This window comes from Malurus melanocephalus, unplaced genomic scaffold (assembly GCF_030028575.1).
Source record: "Malurus melanocephalus ecotype Western Australia unplaced genomic scaffold, MMel_1.1 scaffold_14, whole genome shotgun sequence".
Lineage (NCBI taxonomy): Eukaryota > Metazoa > Chordata > Aves > Passeriformes > Maluridae > Malurus > Malurus melanocephalus.
The window spans coordinates 360,873-388,543 of NW_026623246.1; the positions used below are offsets into that span (position 1 = coordinate 360,873).

At 39.6% G+C, this 27,671-nt stretch overlaps 1 protein-coding gene across 3 annotated transcripts in view; it reads right to left on the reverse strand.

Annotated features, from left to right (window-relative positions):
- FAM171A1 (family with sequence similarity 171 member A1) overlaps positions 1 to 27,671 on the reverse strand; it is an 87,100-nt gene that overhangs the window by 22,761 nt on the left and 36,668 nt on the right. For 2 of the 3 annotated variants that reach the window (XM_057383253.1, XM_057383245.1), the window contains exons 2-4: positions 14,983 to 15,210; positions 9,227 to 9,319; positions 4,062 to 4,220 (exon numbers count right to left, since the gene is read on the reverse strand). In XM_057383253.1, the coding sequence (XP_057239236.1) occupies positions 4,062 to 4,220; positions 9,227 to 9,319; positions 14,983 to 15,210 (480 nt within the window). Of the gene's footprint in view, positions 1 to 4,061; positions 4,221 to 9,226; positions 9,320 to 14,955; positions 15,211 to 27,671 lie in introns of those variants that run through there. The other variant, XM_057383261.1, reaches the window with a different exon arrangement.

Here is a 27,671-nt window from a genome sequence, read left to right on the forward strand (position 1 = left end):
GCTGGCTCCGGGGCTCTGCAGCTGCTCCTCCTGCTGMGGGTGAATTGGGGACAGGAAGAGGGACAGGAAGAGGGACACCTGACTGGCAGGGATGGGGCACTGCCCCCACCTTACGCTGCCCTCTGCCTGTGAGAGCATATTCCAGCCCAGCAGCGGTGGCTCACCAAGGGGCTCTCGGAAGCAAGTCGTATCTCGACAACAACGCTCAGGAGGATGACTACACTTAAGGGAATGTTGGGAAAGCATTGAGACCTTAGAATTTCTCAGAACACAGGATAAGTCTCAAGGAATGACATTTATTAAATTTCATGTCTCTGAGTCACAGCTCACTAAATAAGGACATCACGGAGAAAGGAGGTAGGGGAGTGGTAAAGGCAAGGGGAAAAAAGGTGACAAAAGTTCTCTGAATTTCAAATTCCTTGCATTCTGCAAGATGGGCAAACTGAAGAAATGGAAAATAACCAGAAGCAATGTTGCATGTGGTTTATTTATGAAATCATCTAGTCTGATGCACACTTTGCCCAGATTTCCAGGTGGGTGTCAGTGTTACACAGCTGATGTGCAAGGGMCACACACATTGCCTTCACTGACGGTGAACAGAGGGGCAGATGCTGATCTCACAGAGGGATTAAAGTTCTGAGAAAACAGGCACTCTGAAGGTGGCCACAGAGGAGAGCCACAGAGCTAACAGATTAAAACAGGCTTTACTTTCAAAGTAAGCTTTGAAAATTCAGCTAGAGTGCAGGSGAAGGTTGCCAGCCTACCCATGCATCTGTAAATGCATATTATAGGCTCCAATGGAGCAAAATATTGTCCCCTTAACACCTTAGAATATAAAACAGTGAGACAGAGGAAGGAATTGGTGAGGGAAAAGTTATTTCTTTATTCCTCATCATTTAATACATTGCCAGTGCCATGCACCTGTAACTTCTGTCAGATTGCTGCTTGACTCCAGGACTTGGGCCACTAAGGTTCTCAGGTTGGTATCAGACAAATAAATTCCTCTTGCCAAGTACTGTATCCTGACCACATTCGTGTGTACACAAATTTCAAATGAAAAAAGGAATAACTTCAGATTTTAGATGAATATAAAGGATTAAATAATGTTTTATATTTTACATCTTTTTAGTTAYTGAAAGTTTGAATTTTTATTTTATTACTATCTTGATATAGCATGTATCTGTAAAAAATTACTTTTCAGTCCCAGAAATAGCATTGTGATGGTGAAACACAATTTTAATTAAGATGCACTAATATTTTGCTCAGCACTGGACTGAACAATTGATATTAGAAGATGAAGAAATTTCTGAAAACCACTGACCTCTAGCAAGAAGAAATAATTCTTCAGTTTGCCACCTTGTAGAGTATGTTAATGCTCATTAAAAAGATAAAATATTTCTCTGTTGTGAAGGCAAATTAAAATCAATGCATGTGAAACTCTTGCATCCTATAAAACTGATAAGCACGCACACAGATTAAATGGGAATGGGCTTCGATAAATGTCAGCTTTCATTTATTTCTTGTCATTTTTGACATCTGGTGACCTGTAAAGAGCTTTAAAAATAACCAGATAAAAATCACTGTCACTTCAGACATGATGCTTTATAAAAAAAGCAAGTAGCCTCGAAAAGCAGGAGGAGTCATTGCTATTAACAAGTGTGGTCCACTGAGGCAAATGGTGGAAAGTTTTCTTTAGTTGGGTAAAAAGGACGAAATTTTGTGAAACCATCCTCCTGCTCACCAACTGGTGATTAATATAAACAATAAGCTAACACTATACAGGCWTATCACTACTTGCAGTGAAATTCTTCAAATTTTTATGCTTACAACATGCTGATTTATGAGATGAATTTTCACTGCTCCATATTACTGATTCAACACCCAGTTGGGATTTTATGAAAAATGCTCAACTCATAGAGAATAGGTTTTAACTAAAACTACTACAAAGTCAGTCTGCACAAATACTGAGAGACCTAAATGGAGGGAYCTCACCAAAATGCTGCAGCCATATAATAAACTGTGAAAGAACAGAGGAGTAATCATGGGGGAAGGAGAGAGGGAGAAGAGGCTGTTCTGACAAATTCCAAAATTTCTAATGCAATTCAGTGCTAAGGTTATTTAGAATTCTAAAATTTGCAAGTGTTTTTTTTCTCTTGAGAACAGAAATATTAAAAAACCTCCAGCAGGTCTTGACCTAATTTTTTATGCTTTCAAAAGTCTTCAAGTCACTTGGAGATGCAGGAAAGGAAGTCAATACAACTCCAGGATTTTAGTTTCATGTTTCCACATCAGGAGAGGTTTCTACTAGAGACAGAAAACATTTTACTTCTACTATAGAGCATAATAAAATACATTCCATTTATATAGTCTGTGTTATACCATACCGAATACTACAATATTCAGAAAACAAGGCTGCTCTCAATCTCTTAAATGCCATTTCTTTGCCAATCATTTTGGTTTTTTATGACATAATTTTACCTGAAGGCTARAAGTCAAATCCAGGGTCCCCATACTCAAGCAGAAAAGTTTCWGTCATGCAGTACAGAAAACTAAAAAACCCAAGGGTGCATGAAACTGTTTTATAGGGGGATAGGAGATAAAACAGGAGAAAAACAATATCCTGGTTGTGCAGTTCCCATGAGATGGGATCATCTGAAGCCTTGGCAAGACCTGTGCTCACTAAATAAATGCAAGAACGGGAAGCTGGGTTGCAGAGTACTTAGGAAAGACTTGGGAAAGAGGAATCCCACAYACATTGCCAACAGTTTGTTCAGTTAGTTTACAGATAAAAAGAAAGGAGATGAGGAAGTAGATGAATGAGATCAAATGCATTCCTTCCTTTCAAAAAGATGARGMGATTTTGATCATGTCTGAGTATGAAAAGTCAGAGAAAACTGAAGGTTGAAGATGAGAGTAGGAAAATGACAGGGAGCTAGAATGAGATAGAATGAGATGTACTCACTGGAGCAGACAGAAGGACTGGAGTAAGGCTGGAGTAAGACACAATTTTTGTTGTAATACACAAGGAGATATGCAGATTTTTACAAAGGGAAGATGGGAGAAGCTAGCAAGCTACTGTTTGTACACACGACCTAGCATTTAAAGTCACTCAGATCAACACATCACAAGTAAATGCATCCTGAGAAACAGCAGGGAGAGACCTCAAGGGGATATTCAGGCTGCTTCAAAGCAGGCTCAGCTATGCCTATGCCATCCTCACAGGTGACTGTCTAGCCCTGTCCAACATCCCAGTTAATTCCATAGCTTAAACTATCYTCACCATAGCAAGGTTTTCCTTATCACTAGCCTGAATCTCTCTTGCTACACTGCATGGTCACTGATATATTTCTAACCCACTAGGGGCATAGAAACAAATTATTCTCCTTTTCACACCAACCTTTTAAGAAATTGAAAGCTTATGCTCTCGATTCTGTTATTCTTTTACCTGTGAAACACCAGTTATTTCACTCAAGACTGAAGAAAAAGTGGAAAGACTAGCAGGCAGCTGCAGTCATAAAAATGTATTACAACTTTGAATTTACTAGTGGCTGTGCTTCTAACTGTGAATTTTCATTGTTTTCCCTTTGATGACAGACGAATTTGCACATTTTAGCTACATTCAAAAGTATCAACAAAGCCATTGAAACAAAACAGTATTAAATCCTTGGTAYACAGGTATTTAATTTTAGAAAAAAAAAGATGAACAACAATTTTATGGCATCCTAAAGTTAAATTCTCTCTTGTTCCTTCACATTAATCTCCATCTTCTACGTGCACGTGCAGCACATTTGGGGACTCAGCTCTGAGCTAAAGTGCAACCAACTTGTCTGATCTCTCAAGGCCAAGAGTTTTCATCTTTGCTATTCAGCGGCCCCATTTAAGGGAGAGCAAACCTTGCCCTCTTACTCACTGGAACAGCATATTGGCAGGACAGTTGAACATACTATGACATCCAAATTGGAAAGAGTATTAGCTGGAATTGGGAATGGAAAAAATTATATGATCAAAAGTCAAATCCTGAACCAATATGAAATCAGATCAAAATGAAAGTAGTGGGTTACCTGTTCCATTTCCATCTAATCCCTGCAAATAAGGGAAACTGTCCACTTCCCAGGGTGAACTGGCTGCAGTCAGATATGCTGTCAAATCACTGTAGCTAGTGTTCTCTGGCAATTTCACAGATCTTCTTTGAAAGTGAACTTGTGGCTGAGTCCGTGCACCTAAAAATATTAAAAGTGATTTTATATCCAAGGCAGACAGAATATTTACATGTTCATATTCATGGAAGCACTTTTACATTTCTTTCATTATAAATTTCARTAGCTTTAGTAGGACAAAGACATTAGAATGCTATTATAAAAGACTGAAAACCAATACTATTGCATTTATTTTGTAATTGTCATTATTTGTCCAGAAGTATTCCACATCAAAATTGTGGAGGCACCTACTGTCAAAAGCTTTCTAGCTACCTTGTTTCTCCTCCACTTTCATTACATGCCTCTTTTAATAACTGAAACCAGAACTAAGTTTAGAGGTAGGGTATGCAAAAGCTTASGAAAGCATCCAGTTTACCATATTTGTTCCAATTTTGTTTTCCCTGAAATAGCAAGATAAATGGAGTTTATACCCTCTAAATTTATTTTCTAAGAGACAATTCTACCTGCAGTCTCRATTAATTTATGTAACTTCTGTACTTAGATTTTGCAAAGCTCTGGCCATGAAAATTAACTCCAGAACTGGGACTGGTCACTACTGAAATCACTGGATGAAAAGATTCACTTATCAAATCTTGGGTGAAAAGATTTGCCATATTTTCCCATGCAAAGAACACATCTAAATAGAATCAGATTACTTGGCAAGTAAGATTTCTCTGTTTTCCTCCGCCTTGTACAGTGTTAGTGTTTCTTTCAGGCTCACTAGGTGTTAATTGAAGGGTCTCTGCTGCAACATGATTTAAGACTGTTTCATGTACTCTGGTTTTCTTGTCTCATTTAAATTCCAGCTTATAAAGTCAATAGTCTTTTTCAAAGGATACTCACCATTAATACTGTTTAGCAACACACAGCAAGACTCCATCTACAAGTTCGTGTGCACAACATGCAAATTAATTTATAAATCAAAAGCTATTGTATTCTCCAGAGCTCATTTTGAATACATACAGAACGCTTCCCACACAGTACAAAATCAAGAGGCAAGCAGTTTTCCTCTTAATTCACACTGGACTATGTGATTCAAAGATGTCAACTCATAAAAATTTTGCATCTTTACCCCATTAGTCTCTGGCAGCATTTTTAGGTTACATGTAGCTTCACTGTGAGAAAGAATAACAAGCTTGACTTGCTCCTAAGCTTTGTAACTGCCTGTGTCATTAACCTAGAGACTGGAATCTATYCTTGCATAATTTTCCAGCAGGAGCTCTAGATGTGAGAAAATACAAAGCTCAACAGAACAAAACGTTGCATTGGCCAACAAAAATGTCTGTGTACAGAAGTAAGTACCTCCAAAGAGCTGATCATTGTTTAGCTGTCATTTCTTTGGTAATTTTGCAAGAAAAAGCTATAAAAATGCTTTTATTTTTAATTTCTGAAACATTAAAGTGTTTACAGCAGGCTCTCAAGACTGGTGTTATCTGTAAGTGTTTAACAAAAAAAACACCCATGTGAAATGGGAAGAAACCTTCCTTATCCAATTTCTAGACGTAAATGGAAAGCTATGTAAAAGATTTAAAAAAATTGACTGCAACAAACTCAGGCAAGACTTATCTCCTGAGTGCTCTGCAATACTGTAACAGTTTCCTGTACCTCAGGGACTGATCTGCTCAGGMACTTTGGAAACCTCTGACTGCAATGCTGAGTGGGCTCCTACAGCCCATCGGTATAAATACCCACAGTAACAAAACAGGAAAAAAACCAACCCACATCAAAGAAACTGACATTAGGATTATCACTAACAGTTCAATGTAAAATTGTAGCATTTTCTGCAGTCTAAATCTCTGGTTAAGATGCAATTATTCCAGTTGCCAAGAACTGGTGTTTTATTTCCAAACATGCACACTAATTAAAAATCAGAAASAGAGTAACTGTTGTTGACTCTGTAATACAGCAGTTTATAAGTTTTCTATTAAAAAATAGYTGGATTTTAGCAATGGGAGAGCCAYGAGCTGCCAAATTTTAACTAGATAAGGAGGACTCAGAAAGCCAACCACAGTTCCTTCGATCCTACAAGCAGCACAAAGCCTTCTTATGGCTGAGCCCCAAACCTGGCAGGAAACTGCACAGCAATGAACTCAAATATAAGTTGTGAGGGTGAAGAAACAGCCTCCTCTGTAGATAGGCATACACAGACGAGTGCAGAGTAGTTAATTCACACCCTAGAATAACAAATTCCTTGATACTGATGTTCACCTGAAAACTGACACCCTGACTCTCCCRTCAGTTCCTCCGTTGGGTCTCCCCCACTTGGCAAGAGACTCCAAAGGGGGAGAAGACCAGGAGCTTCCAGAGAAAGGCTTGTAAGGGAAGCAGCTACCAAGGCTTTCACCTTCTTTCATCACCTTGCTAGAAGATAATCCAGTGTTCTCCTGTACCAGAGGCAATGTTGATTTTGGGGCATGTGTTTGGGGATTGACTTATTGAGGGAATTGGAAGGGGTAGAAACTTGTGCTGACCAGACTCTTAAGAGTATTTTTCAACAAGTCATCACTTATAACTGGAAGTGGATTCTTAATAYTGCTTCTATTACTGGAAATAACTAGTTTTTACTGATAAGTTGCAGTTTTTACTCTCAAAACCCAAACAAATTCAAGTCTAAAATGGACATGTGAGCTCTTTCCACATGGTGTGTGCCATGAGGTAAAGATGGCTGAGCACTGATCTGATCTTATCTTCTTTAAAGAGCCTCTCGTCCACACATCAGCCATGATTCAAATGTTGTCAAGTCCAGCTGGCCATTGCACACCTGCACATGAACCTAAAGGAGTCTCTGTAAGGCACCTCTTGTCACACTGGATGTGTGACATGTGGCACCACAGCATTTGAGGTCTAATCTATGTGAAGTAACATTTGAAGCCTCACTAATTCATGCTCTGATTGCTCAGGTCAGAGGCAGATAGAGGGTCCCCATACAGCTTCCATTCACTGAACACTGAAATCCAGCCTGTSACTGTGCTGGTATTAAATAACTGAAATGACCCAGTGGTTGGCAAGCCCCATCCCTCACAATTACTGACAGAGCACAGCAGTGGATTGTAATGCCATCATGAAAATGGAGCTGCCTGCATCAACTCAGACAAACTTCTCAACTGCATAATACGTTGCTTGCTTGATTAATTATTCAAATGCAATTGGTAACTTAGTGTACCAAGACAGGCCTTTCTTTCCCTTTCACTTATGCTTCAAACACCAGTGTTCCCAGCCCGTTCCTGGTATAATGAGTTCTGGTTTGCTCTCATTTTTGTACTAAGGTAACTCCTGATCAGCTCTTTTGAAACAGCATGAGGCTACTGGGAAGTAAATTGGAGAAATAACAGAGAAAAACTAGGTCACAAGGATTTTGGATGGAGACTAGAGAGGCTCCATTCAAATACTGGAACAATGTCTAGGCTGTCTTTCATTTAGGCTTCATCACAAGAGAATTCCCAAGAAAAGAAACACGGACTGGACCAAAAAAACATATTTTACTGGGCAAGACTCTGAGTTCAAATCCCAATCCTTAAAATACTCCAGGTACTACTTTCTTTGTTTATCCTTTATTTCTGCTATTCCAGTAGAACCAGTTATGTTATTCTAATTTACATATATTGTGAACACACTGGATCAATTCACTGAAGTAAGGAAGATTATGTTGAAAATATTGATGAGTCTCACTCAGCTGTTAAATGTCCCTCTAGTCCTTTAATATCCCATTTTTTTAAGGACACTGTGAACACAAAAATACTGTTCTTTTTCAGTTAATTGCATRATATTAGCACATTTGCATAAGAACAAGAGTATTTAATACAGCATGGTAGTGGAATACTGTTGGTAAACAATGTTTCATATTTTGCCTAATGCAATCCCTTGTGCATTAACACAGTTCACTGTCCATCTAATTTACCMCATTAGATAATGTCCACCTCTCAAATTGTAAAATATATGTACAGCAGCTGCTTCTTCAGCTCCTTCTGAGCATTCCACCAGCTACCTAATTTGTTTAATACATTTTCAGCTCCAGTCGTATCTAGTGCTATCCTTAATGAAAAGCCTATTGTGTCTGGATGGCTTCTAACTAAAAAAATATGTCAGGAAGGCATAATTGTATTATATTCTCTCAGACAGAACAAGGTTATCTCAGAATACTATTGAGGGCACTATTCCCTTGTTTATTAACTACCAGTAGAGTTTAAAATGATGGCAAGCATAAGACTTTTTGTGAATAAGACACTATGCACAATAAGAGTGCCCACAGGAAGGATATTCCCTTGTTCTGGTTCAAGGTATATTTAAAAGYTCCTGTTCTTTTGCTAACACACTTACCTCAGCCAGCACATCAATTGGATTAATTTACGTCAGACCCYTAAGTCAGATGAACATTTTATCCTTCACTGCAGTTCAGAAATGACTGTTCCTGACTGATACTACCGTTGCTTTAACATCTGTGTTCGGCCTTACAAAAAGGTTTTTCAAACTTTATTTTTCTAATATACTGGATTTCAAMCTGCAGGATTTGGGTTTGCAGGCAGTCTGACCAGGGGTCTACAGGAAAAGTAAGTTTATACAGGGTGTACAACAATGCATATACAAGAAATTTTATGGGTTTATAGGTTTTTTATGCCCTAAATTTTTAAGTCATTCACACGAGGAAGCAAGAAACAAAATAAAACCATAAGAAATCCTTAAACATTAAGAACACCAGAAAATGTCTACTTCAAGGATGGTTAAATAAGGCTAGATAAAAAAACATCCAACAGATAGTGTAAGAAATTTAATCTCTAGCTCTCAAATGGCACACTGAAGTCCAAACTCATTTATTACCGTGTAACTTGAATTCCCTAGTCAGAGCAGTTAGGGATGAACTCAGCTATTAATTTGGTAAAACAATCCCACAGAGAAGCATTCCTCAGGGAGCTCAGAACTCCCCACAGAATACCAGTCTCACTCACAGGACAGAGCTCAGAAAGCATTGGGCTGTCAGGCTTTTTGCTTAGTGTCCCTCAAATTTCAATTCTGACTTCCAAAAGCCAGCATACCTTGAAATCCTGAGACTATCTGGACTACATCATCGTAGACCATCAGAGTAGCTGAGCGTTCAGGAAGAAGGCCGAGGCTCAGTGAAGAGAACACTGTGGGAGAGAAGTGGTTTAAGTGGGATGTATTAAAATTCTTATAAACATAATCCAACAACAACAGTGCTTACTTTTTTCACATTTTTGCAAAAGCAGGCCACCCAAACGATTAAAATAATTTTGTATACATGACAAAAACCACATGCATTTTCTGAACCAAACAGCTAAATTGCCAGACTAATTACTGAACTAAACAAAATGTTCTATGCTTTGACTCCTGCACGTCATGCATGGTAGCTCAAAGCACTGAAGAGTGCAGGGTTCCAAGCTTTACATGGAGCATTTTCCAGCTCCACAGAAAGACACAGAGGAGTGAAACACTAACTCAGTCTGGCTGATTTATTTTTCTGTGCAAAAGCTATACTTCTTACCTCAGGAAGATTTTAATGAAACTTAAGTACTTTGAGATACTTACGTAAGTCATACAGAAAGGCAAAGTATGATGAGCAAGTCTGAATAATTTGCTTTAAAATGCAGCATGTACTTACTGAGTCACCTCCTACACTAGGGAAGGGCTATTTATAGCAGAACTACTGTCATCCTACCAGTGGTATGAAAAGGGACAGATAAATGGTATTTGCTGCAAGAAGGCTGCCTGCAAGGATCTCCCTTCCCACTGGGTACTGACACTCCTTGCAGGGGGCTGTGTCTGTAGGCACACACATCTTTGCACAGTGAAAAACAGGACAGAATTTCATGCCAAGTTCTTCAGACCCACAAGACCTGAAATATGGAAGGAATTAGCTACAGAGCCCACCTGCCTCCTGCCTCCATGAAAACAGTAAGGAGCATGACTGCCTGCAGTCCACACATGGCTTTCAAAGGTAGAAGGAGACTAATGCAGACTACTAATTTTTGGTAACGGGGCAGCATCCCATACCTGGAGATTCCTCATCCCAGTCTGAAGTAAATGCAAGCTAAGGAAGGCATTCCCAGAACCAGTCAACAGAACAACACAAACTCTTCTGATTTTCTGGTGTTTTTAAAATTTCCTCTAAATTAATAAACATTACTTAACCCAAGAAACCATACAGATGTTAGCTACCAATAGGGAGACTACACTATTCTGCTTTAAAAAATATATTCTCCTTTTAAAGAKCAGAAATTTTAGTTGGGAGAAGTGCAGGACAAAGAAAAAACTAGAAGAAACACGCTGATAACAACCACCATCTAAAAATGGTTTTAACAATATATATAAATATTAMAATAAATAAAAATTAAATACCATTTTATTTCAAGTACAGCTGGGAATTTTCTTTCCCGTGCCCTACATGTGAAACAGATCTACACATAAGTAAGAAAGCTGAGTGCAAGTAGCACTAAGGCCACACAATTACAAAATTTGTCTTTATTCCAATAACTTAATTTCTATGAAGAAAGCTAATATAATTTAGACACCCTGGGGAGCTCAATACAATCAACCATGCCAACGTCTTCTTCCATATATGCCAGACTATAATGAATATATAACCTCTAAACTTCCCTTGGGCTTTTCTGCACAATCTTTTCTCAGCATGACAAAGACAGAAAGACACAGCTTTTAAGGCCAGAAGGATGACAGYGATGATCCAGCCTTATTCCTGTGTAACTACAGCCTTCCCTGAATTAATTATTGCTGCAGATTCAATTTCTGTACTGAAACCTGAAAACATGGTATAGAAAAACTCTAATTTTCTTTTACAGGTGTCCAGTGGTGAAGAACACACCGCAACATCAATGCTCCAATAAATAATTACGAGGGCACTTAAACTATGTGCCTCTTTACCCATCAAAATTTATGGAGGTTAGATTYCCAGCCACTTGATCTTCTTTTTATACAAGCCTGCTAGACAGAAAAATTCTCTCTTACTCGTTTCCTGTTCTCTATGAGGGTATTGATAGACTGTGATCAAATTACCCCATGAACTTTYGCGCTAGTGAACAAAATAAATTAAGCACTTCCAAGTCTTTCCATGCAAACCATATTTTCCAATCTCTTAATCATCCCTGATATAACTCTGCAGTTTGAAACATTCTTCTTGAAACGTGGATTCAGAGCTAGACATACATTTCCCTGAATGGCTATACCAAGGACAAGACCTGAAATACTATACTCTGCCTTCTGCATTTTACCTTATTTTACAGGTAAACTATTCCAGATGAGCTCTTCTCTCCCAGAAATACCATAAGCATCATTCTCTGTTCCTAAAACTCTACTTCACCACAGTGAATGCCATGGTTTGCTTTGACTGACTGTCCTGGTTTCAGCCAGGATACAGATATTTTGTTCTCTGTTGCTGGTACAGTTCAGCATTTTTGGTTTGGGATGACAATGCCAATTACACACTGATGGTTTGGGTGCTGCTGAGTAGTACTTATCCTAAGTTAASGGCTTTGCAGTTTTCTATGCTTTGTCAGTGAGAAGCTGCAGAAGAAGCTGGGAGGGAGCACAGCCAGGACAGCTGACTAAGACTGGCCAAAGGGATATTCCATACTACAGAATGYCATGGCCAGCATTTAAACTGGGGAGGAGCTGTCTGGGAGGGGTCAACTGCTGCTCAGGGACAGGCTGGGCAATTGTATTGTGCATYACTTGCTTTACCTGGGTTTTACTATTATAAAATTTTACTTTATTTCAATTACTTAACTGTTTTTATCTCAACCCATGTTTTTTACCTTTTTATGATTCTCTTCCCCATCACACCAAGGCTGGGAGGGAGCAARCAGATGGGTGATACTTAGTTAATGACTGGAGTAAAACCATGACACTGACCCCATCAGCTAAGTTTAACTGTGCTGTCTCAGCAACTCCATCTCTTCATTGCATCCTTTCAAATAAGGATTACCAGTCACAAATGTTTTCTTCCAAATTACTTACAAAGAAAAATCTATGCGTAGTTAAGAGGAGACAGACAAACACATCTTCCATCATAAACACTTCAACAACTCAAGTGATGTTAAATTAATGAACTGTTAATAAGTGGAGTCATGGCTCTGCTGATAAATATTTTAATGGAAAAAAGAGATCTTAAATCTTTTCCTCCTACCATTTATCACTATGTAAATAAATAATCCTCCTGCTAAAGCGATAAAGAGCTAGTAATTATTTTGGTTAATATAAGAAAAGTTATTTCTGCCAAATTGTAAGAACAGAAAACCTTTGATAYTCACTCCTTGAAGGTACTACAACAATATCATAAGTTCAGTGGCTGCACAGCTTTTCAGCATAAGGCTGTAACTAATGCATATTGCCTGTGAAGGAACAATCCAGATCTTTGGCAAAGTTCTGCTACAGCACTTTAAACATTACCACTCTATAGCTTTCAAATCTGCTCCCTGCCCGTGGTTATCATTTTCTCATTTGAGGTAAATATGGCCATAGTGCATTTAACATACCACAGGATGGCACATCAGCTTAAAACACTGCCCTGGCTGGAATGCTGCTCAGTGGGGGATCTGCTCTGTGGGTGACAGCTCCTGAGACTGTKAAAAGGTATTTCTGGGAAAAGAGGACCCAGCTGCATGGTTGTGCCCAGACTCCACATTGCAGAATGAAGATTCAGATATGCTGCCTGCTGCCCATCCTTCAAACCAGCTTAAAAATAATAAGAGAACAACTTGCCCATTTTTCCAAAGTTCTATACTGTACTGGTTAAAAGCATGATAGGCATTTAAATACAGGACATTTAAACACAGATGTTTTTTAAAGACTATAGGTATCTTCATCACTACAAAAAATAAAACTAAGTATATTGGTCCTTAACTTTTATGTCATGTACCTTTTCTGGACTAATTCAAAGAACAACCCTATTAAATCTATATAAGGCATATCCAGTTGTAACTTGTTTCTTTAATCAAAGAAARGAGTAAGCTCAAGGTACAGAAAGCAAAAGAAAGGATTCTACATCCAATTAAATCAATGACAAACTATCTATGCGTTTCAGTGGGGGAGGATCAGAGGTGAAACGAATCTACTTTCTGAGCTAAGCTCACATTTCAGCCATGGAAAGAAAGATTTTCTGGAACCTATACAATTACTGCTCTTTAAACTTCAATGACTTACTGAACAAAAATGCCCTGTTTCTTTCCCTTCCCTCAAAATCAGTATCTAAGAAAAGCAACAAGCAAAAACCTAACCAAGTAAACTCCGGACTATGGAAGAGTACATCTCATTCAAAAGACCTAGGGTATGAGACAGAAAGATAAGAGACGCAAGGCAAAGTTATTGCATACTTTAATCATTTAAAAGCACATGAAAGTATGCTGAGGAAGCTGCACTTCATCTGCTTTAAAGAGAAGAAAACCCAAAGGAAATTTTGAAAGACAATCACAGAACAATTATGGCTRGAAGGGATCTCTGGACATCCCCTTCTTCCACCAAGCATGGCGTGTCCAGTTCAATTTTCAATGTCTTTAGACATTTCACAACCTTTCTGGGTAACCTACTCCAATCTTTGCTGCTGCTGTAATGAATTGTTGCTTTTTACTTATTTGAAACTCTGCTGGCGGCAATTCTTTATAGCTGCTTCTTATTCTTTCACTACACCCCAAAGAGCTTGACTTAGTCTTTGCTGTAGCTCCATTAAGCAGCTGAAAAACATGGCAGATYACAGTACAGAAAATGTGGAAGAAGTCAGTCTTATCTTATCTGAAGCAAGTGAATGCAGATAAGTAAACAGAATGTTGAAATGCCTAAAGCATAATTCTGAGTTTGAAGAGATTCACGTTCCTTTCCCCTTCTAAAAATTTATTTGCTWCTTGACCTTGCAGCAAGTCACGCAGTCCTCCTGGCTATGTTGATATTAATAAATAAAATGGAGCCAAGGCATGGAATTCAACACTGCCCTGGGAACATGTATACTATTTAAATATTAGTGCACTTAAAACCTGGCATGACTTTGGCCCAGGCTAATTATCAAACCTGAGGCGTCATATAAACCAAGCCTGTGACCATTCCCAAATTATGTGGGCTCTGATTGTGGCTGCAGATTACAGAGAAGGCAGATGAAACTACGGATGTGATCTTCATATAGATGCTACATCTCAAGGTTTGAAAGCCACCCTCAATCTGTTCTTTTTAGCAGTACAGAAATGGCTACATGACTCAATTTTTCCTCTCTTATAACTAAAGTTCTGAGACATTCTGATAAAAACTAACATGCAAGTACTATTGTTATATTTGCCTGTGGAAGAAGCAAAACCATGCAAATTAATTTAGTAAAAACCCTAACATCTGGAAAACATAACATGTTCTATGGACAAGGCTAGGAACTGCAAGACCAGGACTTTTTTGTAAACTACAGCCTATAGCACAAGAGTTGTTGTTACACCTTGTAAGAGAAACAAGAGTACGTCACAACTGCTGAAATGAGGCTCTTGGAAACAGAGTTCCTATAAAGAGAAAGATCTGGAATAGATTTCTATTTTCTATGGAGCTGTAAGAGMACAAACAGTTGTTTCAAAACTGATGCAGCACTGTATCGAGGATCACCAGAAGAAGAGTGAATCTCTGTTCAGCCTGATGCTGCAGTTTAACCGAGGAAGAATTGTTACTATTTTTGAAATGTGCAGATGTTTCTCCTCCCACCCAGGATGGCAAGCATTGAAACACATCATACAAAACTGTGTAGCTTCCTTTAGATGCAAAATCTTACCTCAGAACAAAAATAAAGATCTCTTACCAGGCAATCTTACAGGTTTCCATGGTGCAGAATTTGGCACATATGCATGTTTACTAGCAGTCACTATCAGCTGATTGCCCAACTTATACTGAAACTTGAGGAAGGCAGTGCCATCTGCTCCTGAGGTTCCAGATGCAATGGAGATCTGGTTGGTAAAAATCTCAATGAAGGCTTCAGTTACTGGCTGATGAGTGCTGGCATCGCTTACATGGACCTTCAGCGTTACTTCTGTAATGACAAACAACCACAGTAATTATTGTCTGAAAAGCTTCTATGGGAGGCAGCAGTTAGAACATGCTGACACCAATGACTGAAAAGACAACAGGCTCTGACATTCTAATGCCACACAGGACTTCCTATACTGGCCTGCAGTTCTCCATCTGAGGCAGTCACTCCTTAGAGACACTGTGCATTCTGCCACAAGCCACACCTGAATCATTGCCTGACAGAGAATTGCCACTTCAGCTGTGGAGGCATTTATCTTCCACCGGTGACCCACATGCAGCTGGGCAGCACATCACCAGAGCAGGCAATACGCCCTTTGATGGACAACACGTCAATCACACAGTGCTGCTGTACTGTGACAGTTTTAAATGTGTGCTATCAAGTGTCAGGTGTTAGTCAYGGACAGCAGGGCGTGGCAGCTCTCTGTAAGGTCCCTGCTTTGCTGTGCCTCTGCTCCAGCCAGCCTTCTCCAACAGCAGCAGAAAGAGGGAAAGGCTGCAAGGGGGATATGCTGCCTCACCCCTTCCCACAGCAATTCTGTGTAGCAATGGAATGGAGGAAATCTGGTCTGACGGAAGCCCAGGGAGAAAGTGAGCAATGGAGTAGGCTGCGTTGCAGCTGGTGATTTTCAGCTCTGGCGGAGCGACTGTCCCAGCTGACACAGGACTTCCCTGGTGATGTCTAAGGTGGTGAATTCCCACAGGATCATGTCCATGTCCTGTGCTTTGAGGTGGGATGCAGAGTGCTAGCACTGACAGCAGTAGCCTTGGCACCACTGTATCACCTGTCCCCACATAGTACTGGTGAGAAGCACAGAAGTGGTGGTTAAGGCAGTCGGGAGAATAATACATCTTGCAGATAAGCAGTCAGAAGCCAGCACAATGGACTACATTTTTCTTGAGTAATTTGCCATTTTTCCAGAAACTAATTACTAGTTAAAATGTTTCCAGATGTACAATATTTGTCCACTCTGGGCACTCCTATGACTAAACCATGCATTGTGTCACCAGGCTTTTGTTACATARAGTGGAGTGGCTTGTGCAAGACAGTCCCTCTGGAAGGCATTCTTCTGTATCTACGATTATTTTTCTGTGTCTACAATAGTTCCATTGCCTCACGTTCTAAAGTAGCAGCTGTTGCCTTTCTGCAATAACTGTGACTTAAATGCAATGCTGTGTTGAAAAGACCCAGCAATGATCTACTACTTCCACCAAGACACTCCTTGGGTTCTTTTCTCTTCCAGTCACCCCTTTCTCCTAAATGAATATCTCCCCCCCTCTTTTCTCTCCCACTCTCCCCTTTCCCTCATTCCCATCCTAATTTCTGGAAATTCTGTTGTTTCTTGCATGAAGTTCCCTACCTCAGCTTACTCCACTGCCTAAGGTTGTAGATGATATTTTGCAAACTCACTTCTAGCGTCAGGAGACTTCAGCCTTTCACAAGCAAAATGCTCATGTGCATTCCATGTGCAACTCATTTCTGCATGCGACACCCACAAAAGATAGCAAGATCTCCTATTCATAAATATTCAAAAACAATATACTGATTTCTACAGAACAGTACCAGTGGTACAGTTCTGTTCTATTACTAATGCCTTGTGATTATAAAAACTTACTTTGGTGTAAGTCCTGAGCCAGCAAGACATAACATCAAGATGAAAACAAAGAACTTAACAAAATCTTAGTTGTGAGTTTCAATATTGAAATGACACAACTGAGTATGCAGAGAAAGACACTGCAACAACCAAAAATTTTAAAAGGATGTCGGGACCTAATAGAAAAATGTCAGCACATCTGTCCTAAGGGCATTTCAGTCAGAAAGATCAATATCTTGGGCCCTTTTATAAGCAGGGACCTTCTCTGTGAATCCTACAGTATTGAAAATGCCAATATCCTGCAGCCTTGTACAAAAACTCCATTAGAGAAATTCATCATCATCGCAGCCCTCGCTTTAGAACTTGGCAACAGAGGTTGCCAATTTAGATGGGATCAGCATGAAATACATTCTAGCTATTAAAGATTTTGGACTTTTTCCCAGTTTCGCATTTAGTAGTCAAAAGAAGAAATGTACATTGAAAATTAGGGTCCAAATACTCTGGTGCCCAGTACAGAATGCCTCCTTAGCAACCCTGCCTTGTCCACCAAGCAATTTGTGAAATCATGTGTATGTAAAAGGCAGTCACATTAATCAATGAAGGAAAAAAATATATATTCAAKTATTTACAAACATGAGGACAAAAAGCAGTGTTTTAATTAAGTTTTAATTTTCAAAGGGACAATATGCTTAGATCCAAAGGCAGCTGTGCTCTTAGTATTTTCCCCTTTGAATTGCCTAGCAAAGAATGCAAGAACAGATGAGGTTAAGAGTAATGGGTGATGCATTAAAGAAAAAGCAAGAGAACAGGACAAGCTGAACACTGCTGTTAGCAACTTCAGCAGCATGGAAGTTTAGCCTTTTCTAAAACAACTACATATAAGAAGGAACCAAGAAGCTCTGGAATATTAAATACTAATAAAGGAAGAGTATAAGAAAACAACAGAAGTATCAAATCAATTTAATTTCTTATATACATCCAAAATTCTAGAACAGAGACTACTACTAAAATTGATCAAAAGAAAAAACTGATAAAATTTTCTTGTATACACAAATCCATCTTTCTTTTCCCAAATCAGAGAGCTAGCCATGGGTATCTCCAAGTAGGAAATTTATCTTTCACTCCATAGCTATGTCTGCATCCTTCTCTCTGATAAGTTTAGGGGTTTCCAAAATCCTGTTCCTCAACAGAAATGACAAAGGCAATCACCCAAGAAGGAAGACTGAAATCCTGAAAGGCAGCAGACTGGAACTGCTGTTCCAAACCACACAGTCCCTAGATCAGACATGGGGCTTGTTGTCTCCTCCTTTTTGATATTTAATATGGTTTTTTTTCCTGAGCAGATAGAGAAAAGCCTAGCAGCCTGAACAATTCTGACTCCTTTTCATGTGTTATCTTCTCTGACAAACATGTGAAACATACACAACTTGCTTAATTCAGGGCTTTCTCCCACACGACAGCTCCTTTTTCTTATCTAATGCAGCAGTGAAGTCATGAATGCTAAACCTGCATTATCACTGTAATTTCCACAGCAACTGAATGATTAAAAGCTTAAAACTGGAAAGAACTTGTTGAAGAAAACATCCTCTCAAACAGTGACCTGATGAGAAGAACCTATAAAAAGAGAGTAAGCATATTAAAAAAAACTTACTGTATAAAAACCCGTAAGTTCCAGGTTTGCTAGGATACATTCAGGCAGTCCTTGAGAGTCAGGAGGACTGATGAAAGGAAATAAGAGAGCCAAGCAAGGACAAGTGACCCAAGATCAGTCTGATCTCAAATTAAGAGGGAGGTCTTAGATTGAAAGACTAGGTATACTGGATGAAATAAACTAGAAGCTTTTTAGAAAATTTAAACTTAGAAAATAGAGAATTTAAAATATCTGGCAAACGTTTTAGTTGGTAGTCTCAGTAAACAGTGGGTAYAAAGCAGATACACTATTCTTGAGTTTTGCAGTCTACCACAGTAAGGAGCTCACAAAGAATTAAAGACACACGGACTCAGAGAAGCAGGACATCTGCAGATGGAGGCAGGGAACTGAAATCACTGCAAAAGATGAACTCTGAGAACATGAACTGCTAAAGGGAAGCCTGCTTCATTCTCACACTATTGTAAGAACAGCAGGAGTATTTGCTAAGTTGTGGAAGAGCTCTGTTCTGTGCCGCTAGTGAGGTCCTGGAGGAAGGAACCAGACATAAAGGTGAAGAGTGCTGACGTTTCCTCATTTAAGAGCAAAGCAGAGATGGCTGAGGTGACAGACCCCAGGATGATGAACTCAGCCAGGGCAGCTTTTGTCTTTCTCACTTCCCCAGACAAGCCAGCCACAATCAGGACAGGATACGACTGAGCAATAGCCCTGTCTGAGTTACCTGCTCCTGACTGGTGTGGTATGAATGTGTCTCCTTCTGACCTYTGCTCTCTGGCATGTGCTTCCCTGATGGCTGACAGTGGTGGTGGACACAGGTACAGAGCCAGAGTCACTTCCCTACACCACTAGTGTGTGTCCTGCCTTTATATTCTTACAGGAAAGATTCAARTCCAAAGCAAAAACCACTTAGGATAACTGTCATTTCCAGAAGATAAACCATGAGCAAAGACATCCTTTCTGGATGAGTAAAACGCCTTTGTCTCCCTGTCTAGAAGTGCAGGTAGGAATGGGCCACTCATAGATGTTAAATAATGCAACCCTTCAGCTCTGCTTCAAGAATCCCAAAGCAAAGTGGGGAAAGGAGGTTAGTGGGAAAAGAGCAAATCAAACCAGCAAATGGCAGGGRTAAATTCCACACAGAAATCAAGGCTGATGTACATGTATGCTCAAGCAAGTCTCGTAGATCTGTTTTCTTACATAGTCCTTTGTCTTCTTTTAAGCAATAACATCCTACTTGTTTTTCAAATGAGAGCAAACCAAAACTACTAGTTACCGTGAAAAGAGCTGTTTAAGTGCAACTCCCTCCCAGTTTTCCAGTACTAAATTTATTGTAAGCTGTATAAAAAACTCCAGCATCTTCAAGGTTATAATTTCGGAAAGTGAAAAAAAAGACCAAAAAACCCTAAATGGTAGCATTCCAATCCAGAATCACATCTGTCTTCTTAATCTGATTTTTGAGATTTTACTAAGTTTAAACTTTCTCTGAGCAATCCTTCCTGTGCCATCTGTTCTATGAACCCTATTGCCTTGCCTGAAATACAATTAACCTTAAGAAAACTATTTCTGCAGTTGTAACCCCTTCTTATACTCACAACTGCTCTTTACATTGCTGAGAACTCTCAGTTTGGGAATTGTTTCCTTCAGAACTGCTATCATCACTGCTGTCTTCTATAAMCAAGCTCCTGAAAAATGAAAAGCACTGGTTTTAGGTGGTTTGGGGGTTTGTTTGTTTGTTTTTAAGTCAGTAATGTAACACCAAAAGAAAAATCCTGAGTGATCTGAGCAAAGGCAAACTGTCAAATCTCAAATACTGGAATAAACAGAGAGAAGTTATGACACAGATTGGAAGCCAAAGATCACAATCCTATTTAGATCCCAATCCTGCAATTTGGTTTCTGTGCACACACCCCTCTGTCAGGCAGACTCCCACTGACGTCTGCTGGACAGATGATCTCTTTTGGGAGCAGGCTGACACAGGCAGCTGTTATCACTTAGCTTTTCCTTTGGGGGTCCCTTATACATGGACAATGTCAGGATATTACCAAAGAAAGAAATATTTAAATTATCTAGGTTTTGCTTAGATAAAGAAAACTTCCTGCTCATTTAAAAAATGCCATTATGAACTTTATGTAAAATTGTGTCCTCCGCTCTGATTGAGCTTACTGGCAACATGCCTGGCTTTGAATCCTACATGCCAAATGGATAAGCCTTTCTGTCTCTTAACCTTTCACCCATGTGTGAGGTCAACCCTCAGCCAAACAATAGGATTTTCATTTATCTAAAGGAAAACCTTTTCCTAGAAAAAGGAGTGTTCCCCATGCTTTAGCCACAGATGCCAACTCAAGCATTTATGTGCCATCGTAACTTTCTAATGTGCTGCATCAAAAAGGCTCTACTGACAATCACACTTCAAAATAGCAGCAGAGTAAGTTTGTGTGAAGAAAAGGAAATGTGTATATAACAACCCTCCAGAAGCACAGACTCTGATCTTCACTGATGTTGTCAGCTGAAAAGAAGTTCTCAAGTAGCACCTCAAATAGCAAGCTGTGCTTGAACAAGATTCACAGCCGAGATGATGACACCCTCTATTCAGAACTGGCTCTGGCCCTCATTACAGCAAAACCAGTAGTGCTACACAACTTTCTCCTGCACCGGGTGGCCCAGCTTCAGCTGGGGCGAGTGCCCACCACTGATCTGCAGGGAACCCAACCATGMAGAGGGTGGGACACAGGAGGTCTGCTCAGTGCCTCTTCAGCAATTCTCCAAATGATAACAAGGGTGATGCATCAAGAAGATGCATCAAGAAGAAAGTTCCTTTCTGCACTGGTCAGAAATCCAGTAAGGACTACACAGCACAGCTTGGTTCTCAGATCCAGATTAAGAAGGGGTTTAGAAAGCAGAGGGGTTCAGAGAAGAGCCACATAAAAACACGGGGGACAGGGAAGCACCCTTGGGACAGGCCATTTAAGAACCTGGCCTCCTTTTCTTGTAAGAGAAGGCCAGATCACTGCGCATAAAWAGGAAACTGCAAAAAATCTTCAGCTGAGGACTTTTAGTCTTGCTGAGAGAGACAGCCAACAACTTGACACTGAACCTAAGCAAATTCAGATATCATTCCTTACCAACAAGAGAACAGCTTACTTGGTAGTCGACTCACTCAGACCGTGGGAAAAATTAATTTTCTTTATTTCTTTAAATAGCCTTCATTTTACTTATAGGTATTTAATTAAAGATTACAATTAATGTTAAGAGAATTAATGTTTGACTGCAGAACATTTAYGAGCCAGCCCAAGTGGTTGTTTTGCGGTGCTTCTTTCTAGCACTGCAATCTGAATTAGCTGAACACTTTGGTGCTTTATGGGTCAAGGGGAAGACTATCAGGAAGGTCCTCTGCACACTGAGTACTTGCAGTGTGATGACTGTAATTAACTCTCACACCTCATTAGTCAAGAAGGAACATTCTTTCCCAAATGCAAAACTGATGGATTTCTGAGTTTTTCTTTTATTCCTCCCTCTTCTCTTCCTTAGAAACAGCAGGGGTCTGGTGCAATAAGAGCTGCATATTCCACTCTCCTGGCTGACACAGAAAACCCCCTCCATGATGCCAGATCAGAGAATCCTGCTCACCTCATCTCTGTGGACAAGCAGGATCCAGGACTGTGGAGGAGGCTGCTCTTGGGTAGTACTTGAGGCTTTTTCACCCTTCTCTGCAGCTCAAGTTGATTCAYTGGTATTTCTCATCTAACATTCCTTGCTGCTCCAAGTGCCTCAGGCATTGCTGGCACTGTGGCTGGTTCCTCTARTGCACAAGAATTTAATTTCCAGGGGATTGGAATGGTTTATCTTAACTAAAATAATTAGACTTAATCCTCAATATTCAAATAAAGCACAGTGGTCTCTGATAGGAAGGTCAGACAGGTGCCCTACTTACCTCTTCAGGTTTAAAATCCATTTAACAAAGTGTTCATAAACTAAAATGATAAATACATTAATTTATCTCAAAATGCATTATCTCCTAGGGATAATGCACACACTTTTTAGTAAAATGTCATAAAGAGAATTTTTTGTTCTGCTATCAGAACTAGAGSAATTTATGCCACATGCAGTGACAACCAGGCTACTACACAACCTGGAATTCAAAGGGGAGGGAGGGGCAGTTATGGGATAATAAAATAAAGACATTCATCATGCAACTGTCCAACGTTTAAAAGAAGATTTGCATATCCTGACCTGCTAGAGCCTAGAGCATTACCACCAAAATTAATTTCTTGGGAAAAAATGTAGGAATTTGCTTTAATTAAAAAAAGTGGGAGCTCTATGCATTATGCCCAGATGAGACTCCGATACCCTATTGTTAAGTGATTAAACAAGCATTTATAATTAACGTGAAAYTCACACGGCTATGAAACTCATGAATAGCAATAGTTGCATTAACAGGTCTGCCTTTGATCTCTACAGGAACTGTGCATGACACAAACTAATTTCATTTCCAAACCTTGTCTCTTAGACATGGAATTAAATAAAATACTGTCATGGAGCGCAGATGGAAGTTGAGTTTCAAAGCTTTAGCTTGCCACACGCATAATATATTCTTTACATGACATGAAAAAGTAATCCCTGCTTAAAMCCCTCTTTTTTTGTAATAGACCTCTTTGAAACTCGGTTTGGGGATCAATATGGAATGAGAAGTTAATGCATTGATATTTTCCAGTTGCTCAGCATTAGCATTCTCCACTGACTCAACACCACAGTTGATTTTGTGACATCAGCTCTGAGGATAACACTATATCAAACTCAGCCACTGCCATAGCTCACAAGGGTTTTAAGGCAACTTTACATCTACTGCACCACCAGTCTAGTTTGGGGGAGGGCAGAAAAGGAAAGCTTGGATTTGCTTAGCCACAAAGGCACATGTTACATTTTCTCAGAACAACTTTATCCCAACTCTATTAATGAAAGTGTGCATCTGATGAAACAACCTCAAGCAGACTCTATGTTTAAGCAATCCAAAGTATGTTCAATGGGGCAACAAGGAGACAAGCTTTTTTTTAATGCTCATTTTCAAGTAGCTTTAATCGTAGGTTTAATCTCTAATTTGCAAAGCCTGTTGCAGAAGCAAAGCTAGATACCACTTTGGAAGAGGATATTTTTACTTGAGTTGTTTGTTTTTAAACAAACCACTGTAACAACTCAACCAAACCCATCTCAAGTGCCTTTCTACATTCCCACTGCAGCCTGCAGTGCAAACTTTCACTTTCATCTCAGTACTCCGTTGATGTAAGCTCATGCACGTACAGAGGCGAACTAAATTTTTGAACTGTGCTAAAATTTTATCTAGGCACTTGCAYGTTCCCTTTTTTCAAATAACTCGACAGTTGATTCATAATCACTCCACTCCTTGAAGAGGTTATCCCCAGCTGGCAGACAGGAAAATTAAATCATAGGTGAAGCTACACATGGTAACCATTGCAGTCCTCCAACCCAGCCAGCCTGAGCAGAGAGCTCTGCAGAGGGATGGAAGTGCAGCACTACTGTTCAGCTAAACCACAGTAAAACCAGGAGCATCCCTTCCCTCCCCACGTCTGCGGCCTGGATATGGACTCTTCTCTTCTGTTATCCCACTTTTCCTTGGACCTGCTGCCGTGGTGGTTGCATTTCCTAACCCAGCACGGCACCAGCCCAACAAAATGAGTGGCTCACTGCCAGGTTATCAGGCTGAACTGCTGAAGCAACGCAGCCCCACCTGCCAAAATCAGCAGAACAAGCAGGTGTGGGGGTGGAGAGTGGTGGCCAAGTGCAACACTGGCAAAGGAAAAGAAGCGATTATGGACCACCCCTGCTGGTTCACAGGCAATTCAGTCAGCTCTGATGCACCTCTATGATCACTTTGGAAGTGTACCTGTCCATCTCCTGACCTAGGCAAGCCTAAGGTCAGTATTTGGTATGTACAGTTGCAGTAAACCTTTATTCTGCATTAGTCCCAAATCCCATACTGATCCTCAAGTAACTTCCCAACCTCTACAGCTGCATAGTAGCACCACAGCAGTAAAATCTCCWGGCTCCATAATGACAGGATGCTTGTGACAATGCCAGGAAGGGGTTTGATATGGAGCAGCGAGGACTTTTGCACAGGCACTACAGAGTGTTTACAACTACTCTTGAACACCCAAAAACCTCTGATCAGTTGGTATTTGCGACTTGGTGGATGGAGGAGGTTACTGTTGTTTCCTCCTCACCCTAAAATGCTTCCTTTTATTARTATCTCTACATGCCACTTCCTGTGACTTCTGGTTCCTCCTCACAACAGTACCAGGATTAAATGCCACCCAACCTGTCTATACTGAAAATTTCTGATCCTCCAAAAATATTTATTATATTTACAAGTTTCTGAGATTTTTATGTTAACAACAGTATTTCTCTTTCCTAATTTGGAGTAGCTTAAAAATTTAATTAACCTGTGATCTAGGTATTTTTTAGATAACGAATAAAACCTTTAAGCAAAATATGACCCGTTACAGTTCTCTTCATCCTAACACTGTAAACCAATCCCAGGTTAATACATGGCCATTTATCATTACACTTTGTTTTCTCTTTCATCYAAGCTCAGTCACACAGAGGAAGCCTTCTGATCCAAGTCAATTAATTTTTCAATTAATATTTTTGAACCAGACTGCTGTACTGTCTATATTTCAGTTATGATGACTGCATATATATGCAGAGCATACATAACTGACTCAGCAACCAGAAACTGCGTCAGTTTAAATTACCATAACAGCCATGGTGATCTTAAATTTTGGCAGGGGATTAATTTTAGGGCTGTTATGATCTCAGGAGCTAATCAGACTAAAACTGTGAATTTTGAAAAATTACTTTCTATTCCCCTAYACTGTAAGTCAATTATATAAATCAGAAGTTATTGGCTCTTCCACAAATTCACAATCCTAATGGGAAGGTACAGTTACAGTTATACTTGCAACAGTCATCTTTCTTAGACTCCTTGTATATAAAAACCACAAAGTGACAATGAGGGTTTGACATGCTGCTCACACACCTTTCCAAGGTGGGAAGAGCACTGGAGCATACCTTTGTATTTCTTGGTCACCTTGCAGCTTTGATTCCCAGAACTGCRTATCACAGTCCCATGACTACCACTGTAGCTAGAAATGAAGGTTTGGGGATCCACGAACCAGGCTCTGGGAATGGGTGAAAGTAACTTGGAGTAACATGTTTGTTTAGGTAGTATATATAACTGCCTATCTAAGGGCAGTCTGAAGGACATGACACTCTGCTGAAGGAATCCTGGAGTTTACAAATCAAAATGCTAAAAACCAACAAAACAAAGCTGATCAAACAGATGAGTGAATTCTCTGTTCTATTTAGAGATCAATCCTGATGTAAAATGCTGTGACTGGCCAATACATGTCAGAAGACCGAGAGGAGATGGGCAAAGGCAATGTGCCCTGAAGTTCAGGGAATAATGCAGGGTGGGACTGACCACAGCTGCTGCCAACAGGGCTGACTGTATCTCAACACAAATGGCACCCGAGGGTGGCCTTTCTGTTAGATGAACAGCTATGTCATTTCAGTAAATAAACTGACCACATCACCGTTGAGTGGATCAAATCTTTCTCCAAGTTCATTAAAAAAGTGAGAATGTCTCCTGAACTAGCAGTGAAGGCATATATACATGGCTCAGACCAGCAGAGTGTAAGAACTGGACAACTAGTAACATAAATAAATAAAATCAAAGATAGTTACGGGCTGCTTTCAACCCATGTATTCCTTCTCAGCAGCTGGAGATGCCCAGTATCATGATGGAAAGCATACTACAGAGACCAGAAACAAGTACTACACACTGGTGTAGTGATTGAACAGTCTGCTGTTACTGTATTTTGGATAAAAAAGTACAAATTACATTACCATTGTGATTTTGGCATATTTTGTATCAAAATCAAAAATCCGACATAACGTTAAACATATCGTCAAATAAGTAAATTTGATATTACATGTGGTCTACCTAAAAGAGTCCAGTCAGAGTATACAAGATTCTGGCAAATGCTCATATTATTTACTAGCTTGTCCATTTGACAACATAAAGGAGTTACTGCTTTACTCTGGCATGAGCCCATTCTAGATATTTATAGYTGTAAACAGCACTCTGCTCAAGCTCTTTCCCTCAGCATAGAATCCCTCAACTTCTTTCATTTTACCTCATCTGTTTTTTGTACGTACTACAAAACACACATCTGTTTAAAAGTAACACTACCACACAGGGCTGCTGGTGTTTTCAGTTTGACAAATACRGCCACTTTCCCATTAACAAGCAGATATGTAGAACTGAAAACATTCCAGCAGCCTGCTCTGCTTCCTTGGCACAGACAGCAGCATGAATATTTTGTAGRCTACTTAGTCTATGCATTAAGCAAGCATTATAAAGTCTTTTTATATTGGTTTAAACAAACAGCTGTATGTTTGGAAAGCGATCTACTGCGTGCAAGTAATGCTTACAGGAGAAGGAGGAGGAAGGYCCTTCTCAATATCCAAATCATGCAGAGGCTAAATTTATACAYAGAGGCTGCATTAACAGGATGTGTTGGGGGAATTTGCTGGGATGCAAATGAAAAAGGAGATATATGAGACCAATAATCAACTTCTAAAATGGCAAAATATGCTTTATTATATGTTKTGCCTAGAATAAATATAATGCTAGCACTTGGGGCACAGTTTTGTGATGAACRTGGCAATGCCTGGTTAACGAYTGGACTTGATGATCTTAGAGGTCTTTTCCAACCTTAAAGATTCTATAATTAACAGATAAAAGGTTCATGTATGTTATGCACACACACATGTATACTAAGTTAAACTGAAAGCACATGGTATACAACTAATCCCACTAAAAATGACAGCATTTACTTTGAAGTTTTCTTGACAGTACCAACCCATATCACTTCCCTGGAATGCATTAAAAAACCAAGTTTACAGACACTTTCTTGAAGAAAACATGTATTTCATGCAGGGGTATCTCCTCTTTGTTCATCTGTAATTAATTCTGTTCGCACACTTACAAAGGAACTAAGAAAAATTAAAGGACTCAACAGTTAATCTTTATTTTAAAGGAACCAGGCCAATAAATTCAAAACTTATTCTACCATATTTAGTCATAAATAAAATTCCAGTGAGTATTACGTCAGTGCTAACCTTTCTTATAAACATGTAAAATAG